At 36.9% G+C, this 8943-nt stretch overlaps 1 protein-coding gene across 1 annotated transcript in view; it reads right to left on the bottom strand.

Moving 5' to 3' along the window:
• Positions 1 to 1271: 1271 nt before the first annotated feature.
• LOC101304462 (G-type lectin S-receptor-like serine/threonine-protein kinase At4g03230-like) overlaps positions 1272 to 8943 on the bottom strand; it is a 14907-nt gene continuing 7235 nt past the window's right edge. The window contains exons 9-19 of the mRNA XM_004295317.1: positions 7946 to 8194; positions 7502 to 7617; positions 7247 to 7413; positions 6908 to 7070; positions 3108 to 4325; positions 2884 to 3000; positions 2649 to 2797; positions 2310 to 2520; positions 1933 to 2170; positions 1701 to 1851; positions 1272 to 1562 (exon numbers count right to left, since the gene is read on the bottom strand). Coding sequence (XP_004295365.1) covers positions 1272 to 1562; positions 1701 to 1851; positions 1933 to 2170; positions 2310 to 2520; positions 2649 to 2797; positions 2884 to 3000; positions 3108 to 4325; positions 6908 to 7070; positions 7247 to 7413; positions 7502 to 7617; positions 7946 to 8194 — 3070 coding nt within the window. The remainder of the gene's footprint in view (positions 1563 to 1700; positions 1852 to 1932; positions 2171 to 2309; positions 2521 to 2648; positions 2798 to 2883; positions 3001 to 3107; positions 4326 to 6907; positions 7071 to 7246; positions 7414 to 7501; positions 7618 to 7945; positions 8195 to 8943) is intronic.

Here is an 8943-nt window from a genome sequence, read left to right as displayed (position 1 = left end):
AAGAATGAATATACATGAACTATTTTATGTTTTTGTTACTTTTGTATTTTAATAATTGATAGATCATAATTTTTGTAAAAATATTTTTTCACTTTGTATATGTATGTGACATGTATGATAATATAAATATATAAATGCTTTAATAAGTATGTGGTAAAACTACAAAATAAAAATCAATAAGGAAAATAATAAAATGTAATCCATTATTATTGAATTAGAAGGTTTAGAGAGAATAAATGTAATATTACTTTTTGTTTAATTAGTGTCCTTAATAGTCATTGTGTAAGAGGATAAATATGTCATTTAATAATTCATAATCGAGTGAGGTCAACTGAGCAAATTTAGAGGTCCCAATAGCCACACTCTTCTTATAAATAGTTTGATTTAGTTTCTAGTTATGCGTTGTTTGGTCTTCGGATTATTAATGCTTGATCTTTTGGTCATCATGATCTTTAATCAATGAAATTTTCTTCGTTCACCTAAAAAAAAAAAATTAATGTAAATATTTAATTATTTATTATTACTTTATATATTCGTTGGGACCTAAAGGGAGTCTAAAAAAATTATTATCTTATCCATTTAGCGAGGTACTAGTAATATGATGGAAAAAATTATTATTTAATCGAAGTTATTAATTTATCAAATATTCATTTATCGAGGTTTTACTGCAGCAGCAATTGATGACGGAGATCACCATGTAATCAGCCTCACCACCGAACATGCCCAACATCATCAAGCCCATCAAAACCAGCCAAACCTCTCAGCCCAAATAACTCAGCCTTGAACTTAGGCCCAAAGGCCCAAGCCAGGATCCAAACCCGGGCATGTGGAGGAGAAAATCTCTCATGCTGTTGCGCTGCCACCATCAACTCCAACGGCAGAAGTCCAGCGCAGGCTTCCCCGCTGACACAACCCGAGTACCTGGCGCACCCGACCCGCGACCATCGCCGCCTTTGCTTGATCAATATTCCGGCCAATGGTTGACGAAAGCCACTCTCCTCCCATCCGGATTGCAGGTCCGCTGGCCTGCTGTGGATCCCGAACGCGATCTAAAAGCTGCAACTTACCAAACAGTTTCTGCCACAAGTATTGGATCCCGAATACAATATAGGAAATGTGGACATACGAATTGTGCTGCCCGATCGATGAAGCATGAGATATGCAACGGGTATGATCATATCATCAGTATACCTTCTATTTCTTTTTTTCTTTTCTTTTTCCTTTTCGTTGTAAATGATCCCAATTTTAAAGCTAACATTAATATTGAAGCTCTATCGAGGTTCTGGCAAAGTAATAGTGACTCCATTTTTGGAATAAGTGGTAACAGAACTTGAATTCCTACTTGTTGAAAACGCAGGTTCTTTGGAGGGTGGAAGTGAGGTAGCTTCTTCAGCCTCGAGCATATGAATCACTAAAGACATTGTCGGTCGATCAGCTGGAGCTTCTTGAACACACAAAAGCCCGACATGGATGCACCTCAAAGCTTCATGAATCCGGCAAGTTTCCCTTACTGATGCGTCAATTACCTCCACTCCTCTACCTTCTTTCCATAGTTGCCATATCTGATATTTACACATATAATACAATTAGTCTTCCTCTTGCGTCCCGATTCACCGTATGTTAAAAATTGTCCTAACTGATAAGCAAAGCTTCAAATCACTAGAAAACACATTAAGAACTTCCCAAGTTTATTATCTTACCCATTGAGCTAGCGTTTGTGAATTTTCGCAAGAATAAAACAAAGCATTCTTCTTTCCGCTTACAATCTCTAACAATAGTACTCCAAAACTGAACACATCCAATTTCCCAGAAAAATGACCATATACTGCATATTCAGGTGACATGTAGCCGCTGCAAGAATAGTACAAGAATGAGTGTCAATAATGATGTTAAATATTTCGGTTATATAAATCACCGGCTATATAGACTTACTATGTCCCAACAACCTTGTTGGTATTTGCTTCAATTTGATTTATATCAAAAATCCTCGCCATTCCAAAGTCAGACACTTTGGGATTCATCATTCCATCCAACAGAACATTACTTGCTTTTAAATCTCTATGGATGATTTTCAACCTAGAGTATTTGTGGATATATAGTACTCCTTGAGCAATACCTTGTATAATTCGAAACCGTGTAGCCCAGTCCAACTTTGTCTTTTCAAAAGGATCTAAGGATGAAGCAGAATTAGCAGAATGTTGAACTGCGTTAAAAACAAAAGTTGTACACAGGATAGGAAAAAAAAAATACAAATTTGATGTCAAATTAATTGTCAAAATTGTTATCTTTAAAGCCATAAGCATACATACCAAACAAAAATTTGTCCAAACTTCGATTAGGCATGTACTCGTAGATCAATATCAGTTCATCTCCTTCCGTGCAGCAACCCATGAGATGAGCAAGGTTGGTATGCTGGAGTTTGGCTATAAGTTTCAACTCATTCATGAACTCATGATGCCCTTGCCCAGACTTCTTTGATAGCCTCTTTACGGCCACTTCTTGATTTCCCGGCAAAATTCCCTATAGTGGCAAAGAGAACCAAACATTACCCTCAATATTAAATAATCTGGAAGTAACCTGGGAAAGTACCAAAATGAAGAAGAATGTACTTGCAGTCTTTCATCCAGAGCATATTATAGAAGTGTCACCTTATAAACAGGGCCAAATCCTCCCTCCCCAAGTTTATTGTCTTCAGAGAAGTTGTTTGTGGCAGCTAATATACTCCTTAAACTGAAGAGTGGTAGTTCTGTATCATTCTTCCCACCTAAATTCTCACTTACTGTTCTTGTTATCCTCCCTGTTTCAGTATTGCTGTTAGATATTATTCGTAAGCAGATTACTAGAATCCATGTGCCTGCACATAAGGGATCGAGGAGTGCGTACCCAATTTTTTCTTCCATAAGAAATAGCCAGAAGTTATTGTAAGCAGTCCAACTGCAGCAGAGACTATTGCAATTACAAGGGTCCTCTTTAAGGAATTAACAGAAACACCCTTTTTGCCTACAAAACAGACAGATATCTGTTAGGTTAACTATTAATAAAGATAGCATGAGTTTAATTATACTTCACACATCCGTAAAGGAAATAGCAAAAAATGAACTATATACCTAATTCAGACCCGTGAACACGAATACGAATATCATTTGCAGCAATAATTTTAGTCTCTACTAGATCCTGTAATTCGCCAAACCATGCTAAACATTTCCCAGTGCTTCCATCTGTCCCATTTACATAAGCATAAGCTGTGCAAGAACAGCTCTGCTGACATTCCGACTCACACTCGCTCATACTCTTATAAGTCTTATTGTTTAACACAACAGAATGATCCGGCAGTTTCACGTTTTCAAGCCTTGAAAAGTTATCCTGTATGCCATTACCACATGCCAACACCTTTTCCCTAATGCAGCCCCCGGACCAATCCCCCTCCACCGATTGGTTCGGAAACTTGGCTTTAAAATCAGTCAAACACTTGCATGGTGTTGACGACAGCAGGGAATCACCTCTACTACACGCACTATTGGGACCGCAATGAGCATAAAAATCACAGTTATCAGAAGGTAAAGTCTCAAGTTCCAACCAAGTTTTACTAGAACCCTGCCACAGCAGCTGTTTAAGTTGCCCTGTAGGACTCAACCAGACCCTGAATTTCACCGAGCTATTCGAGACACTGAAAACACCATAAACCTCATCAGCATCAGTGTTGTATGAAAAGAAAATCGCGGTTCCACCTGGAATTTGAAAGACTGTTCTTGTATCCTTGCCAACGAACACAGAACTTCTAAAATACGGAAGAGTTTCCTTCCAGATAAAGCTCTGAAGTGGTACTTGACTATCAATGCCGTAGGTGAAGTTTCCAAGTTGTGGATCATCAAGCGCTGCCCAGGATGTAAGGCCAGTTCGTTGGCCAGTCTTTTTGTTCAAGCTAATCTTCATGTCTGGCAACAAAGTATCAGAGGGATGATTGAAGCTCTGCCACAAGGTGACTTCTCCAAAGCTAAGAACAAGGTTTCCCGTATCTGCTAGTAATCCAGTTGTGTGATTCATTGCAGAAGCAGATAGTGATGCATTAGTTGACCAGACAATATTTTCAGTCTGATCCAACACTACAAGGTTTCCATCGCCGCTGAGCATAAACAGACCCGGAGAATCAAGCGGAGATTCTCTGTTAGCAATCCATACTAACGCAGTGTCTGGGAAGGTGTTGAATCGTATACCAAGGAAGTATTTACTAGAATTCTCAGGATTGAAGAAGCCTAATGAAAATGTCCCAAGGGAAGAAACCAAAGTTTGATTACCAGTGATATATTGTCCTGCTACTAATTTGTCTTGGCAAGTACATAATGACAGGATATGAGATAAGAGCAGTGTTACTAGGTAACACAAGAGCCACCCCATTCAGAAACAGAGATATAGGAAGAAGAGCTTGAGAAAAAGTTCATTCCATATTTTGAACTCACTGAAGCTAGTATACGTTCACATAGTAGACTAGAGAGTAGAACAACCCAGAAAATGAAGACAGCCACAAAAGTCCCAGAAAATAATAAAACTAAAGAGTCGTACATGAAAAGATAAAAGAAGTCAAGAAACAGGTGCCATCTGTACTAAGAGTCGTGAGTCGTGACGACTTGTTAGTCCACAAAGTTATGCCAAATAACGTATACGGTGTACCCCATATGGGAGCACGAGGATCGTTAAGTTAAGGATTTTTTAGTATATTTTATTTTTGATTTTATATTACATTTTAACCGTTCAGTTTAAAGATATTTATAAGTAGATTATTATTGTAAATTTTCAGCCATATTAAAAATCGTTAAGACATCATAAATGTGATTTACCGATTATAAACTTGAACGGTTCATGTTTGATAGATTTAGTTTGTCTATTAATTTGATCCAGTTTGTTACCTTAACGGTCACCAATTTAGCTGAAAATTTGTATGATTGATTTACTCATATAGACCTAAAAACTGAACGGATAAGATGTCAATATGTGATATAAAAATAGGTCTTTTAAATCATAAACCAAAAAGTCCTCAACTTAAAGGTCTTCAATAAAAGGGCTCCCTATCACACATTACCCATAACATTATCCAAGATCATGATACACTTTGTAGCATTGATTTGGTTAATTCTGATAATGAAATAGAGTGTATTTTAACATTACATTCGATTGTAGAGATAATAAGGATTACATTAAGAACAATTGAAAATCTGACGCAATGTTTTTGCTATCGACCATCTTCTATGATGACAATTAAACCATTGTTCGAAACTGTCTCAGGCTTTGCTTGAAGAGTTATAAAGCCTACTAGAACTAGAGGGGTACCGCCTAACAACAAATGCACGTTGTTTAGTGGCAGGAATTGTTGCAGTTTAACTTTTGAGCATGGAAACCACTTGTGACATGGTTGGCCGATCACCTGGATTTTCTTCTCATTGCTGCTCCGTGGATGTAGGCTCCGTGGATTTTCCACTTGTGTTCTTTTGTTTATCGTTCTTGCATATATTTGGAATGTTGGATTCTCCCCGCAGTGATCCTCTGGTCATCTATGGGTTGTTGTTATTAGGGGCGGTGAGCACAACAATATGGATATCTTGAGCGGGAAGTATCATCATATGTCAATAATAATACCTTCCTTTTTTTGACCTTTTTCTTAATGATCCGACTTTGAAAGCTAACATTAATATTGAAGCTCTATCGAGGTTCTGGCAAAGTAATAGTGACGACATTTTCAGAATATGGGGTCACAGAACTTGAATCGCAACTTGTTGAAAAAGCAGGTTGTTTTGAGGGGGGAAGCGATGTAGCTTCATCGACCTCTAACATATGAACCACCGATGACATTGTTGGTCGATCAGCTGGAGCTTCTTGAACACACAAAAGCCCGACATGGATGCACCTCAAAGCTTCATGAATCCGGCAAGTCTCCCTTACTGATGCATCAATTACCTCCATTCCTCTTCCTTCTTTCCATAATTCCCATATCTGAGATTACACATATAATTAAAACCATTAATCTTGCTCTTGCTTTCCGACTCACTTATGTGTAAATATGCATAATTAAAACGCAAGGCTTAATAGAACTTCCCAAATTCATTAGCTTACCCATTGAGCAAGCGTTAGTGAATTTTCACAATGATAAAAGGAAGCATTCTTCTTTTCACTTACAATCTCTAACAATAATACCCCAAAACTATATACATCCAGTTTCTTTAAGAAATGACTATAAAGTGTATATTCTGGTGACACGTAGCCACTGTAAGAATGGTAGAAAATGAAGTTCAATATTCATTATAAAAGTTTAAATGATAGAAATTAGGGGTTATATATACTTACTATGTTCCAACAACCTTGTTGGTACTTGCTTCAATTTGATTTATATCAAAAATCCTCGCCATTCCAAAGTCACACACTTTGGGATTCATTGTTCAATCCAACAGAATATTACTTGCTTTTAAATCTCTATGGATGATTTTCAACCTGGAGTATTTGTGGATATATAGTACTCCTTGAGCAATCCCTTGTATAATTCGAAAGCGTGTAGCCCAGTTCAACTTTGTCTTTTCAATAGGATCTAAGAATGAAGCAGAATTATAGAATGTTGAACTGCGTTACATACAAAGAGTTGTACATAGGATAGGAAAAAAACAGTCATGTTGACCTGGTCAGTTATTGACCAAGGGTTTTATAGTCAACCACCGTTAGATGTAAATCCAAGAGTTAAAAATAAAACAACTTTAAAATAATATTTCCTACTGTTAGATTTACATCTAAGGTTATTGACCATGATTCTCTTGTACCTGATTAGGTTAACGCTACTGAGTAAAAATAATGTATATTTGAAACGTTGTACATAGTATACGAAAAATAATGCATGTTTAATCTTCAAAGCCATAAGCATACTTACCAAACAGAAATTTGTCCAAACTTCGATTAGGCATGTACTCGTAGATCAATATCAATTCATCTTCTTCCATACAGCAACCCAGGAGCCGAGCAAGGTTGGTGTGCTGGAGTTTGGCTATAAGTTTCAACTCATTCATGAACTCATGATGCCCTTGCCCGGACTTCTTTGATAGCCTCTTTACGGCCACTTCTTGATTTTCCAGCATAATTCCCTATAGTGGCAAAGATAACCAAACCTTAACCCCAAAAATTAAGTAATCTGGAACTAACATGGGAAATTACCAAAATGAAGAAGAATGTACTTGCAGTCTTACATCAAGACCATATTATGAAACGTCACCTTATAAACAGGGCCAAATCCTCCCTCTCCAAGTTTATTACCTTCAGAGAAGTTGTTTGTAGCAGCTAATATACTCCTTAGACTGAAGAGTGGTAGTTCTGTATCATTCTTCCCACCTCCTGCCCTAACCTTACTTATATTCTCACTCACTCTTCTTGCTATCCTCCCTGCAGTTTTAGTATTACTGTTAGAATATTATTTGTATGGGTTACTTGAATCCATGTGCCTGCACATAAGGGATCGAGGAGTGCGTACCCAATTTTTTCTTCCATAAGAAGTAGCCAAAAGTTATTGTAAGCAATCCAACTGCTGCAGAGACTATTGCAATTGCAAGGGTCCGCTTCGTGGAATTAACAGAAACACCCTTAGGCCTACAAAATACACAAAGATCTGATGGTTAACTGTTAATGAAGATAGCTCCAAGTTCTTGCCAATGAGTTTGATTTTTAGTCAGTATGCTAAGGATTTCTCTTCACACATCTATAGTAAATAGCAAAAAGAAAACTGTATATATACCTAACTCAGAACCGTGAACACGAACATGTGTATTAATATTGAGATTCAGATTTACACTCTCTCATACTCTTACTGTTTAACAGAACAGTATGATCCGGCAGTTTCACGTTTTCAAGCTTTGAAAAGTTGTTTTGTATGCCGTTACTACATGTCAACACCTTTTCCTTAACACAGCTACCGGACCAGTCCCCCATCGCCGATTGGTTCGGAAACTTGACTTTAAAACCAGTCAAACACTTGCATGGCGATGATGGCAGGGATGCACCTCTGCGAAAGGCACTATTAGGACCGCAATGAGCATAAAAATCACAGTTATCAGAAGGTAAACGCCCCAGATCCAACCAAGTTTTACTAGGACCCTGCCACAGCAGCATTTCAATTGTCCCTGTAGGATTCAACCAGACCCTATATTTTACTGAGCTATCCGAGACACTGCAAACAGCATAAACCTCATCAGCATCAGTGTTGAATGAATATAAATCGCAGTTCCACGATGATTTTGAAATTCTGTTCTTGTATATATGCTAATGTACACAGAAGTTCTATAATACGGAGTGGTTTCCTTCCACGTAAAGCCCTGAAGTTGTACTTTAGGATCAAAGCCGAAGGGAAAGCCTAGGTCATGGGCAAGATCTGGGTCGCCACGTGGCAATGATTTTAAGCTCCAGTTTCCACTCACGGTTTTTGTTTCTAGGTCGCCACGTGGCAGTGACTGTGTATTAAGTTTTATAATAGGTATTTTGAGTGTGAATAATGATTTAATAAAATTATGATTAAATAAACAAAATAACATATTGAAATTAAAATATTTATTTCATGATTTAAATTGACAGATCAAGCCTAGAAAAAAATGACTTATCTTTATTTAAATTGTTTATAAGAGTTTATGGTGCAAATTTATGATTATTAGAAAATTTCTTTTTATATTATTCATCTTAATTAATTATACACTAATTTTTGTAGTAATTTTTTTTTTTAAATTAACTAACACTTATTAACATCTTAATTGCTATTTGAGTTTAAACTAAGAGTAAATGACACTTTAGTACTAATTTAAGCTTTATTTTGCCCATTTAAATGTTTTTAAAAGAAATGTGTCCACTTCAATATAAGGTGTGTAAAATGTGCCCTATTAGACAAAACTTTTTTAATGGGCCCATTTTTAACAGTTTTTTCTGTCG

This window comes from Fragaria vesca, linkage group LG3 (assembly GCF_000184155.1).
Source record: "Fragaria vesca subsp. vesca linkage group LG3, FraVesHawaii_1.0, whole genome shotgun sequence".
Taxonomy (NCBI): Eukaryota; Viridiplantae; Streptophyta; class Magnoliopsida; order Rosales; family Rosaceae; genus Fragaria; species Fragaria vesca.
This window is presented reverse-complemented; position numbering and strand designations above follow the sequence as displayed.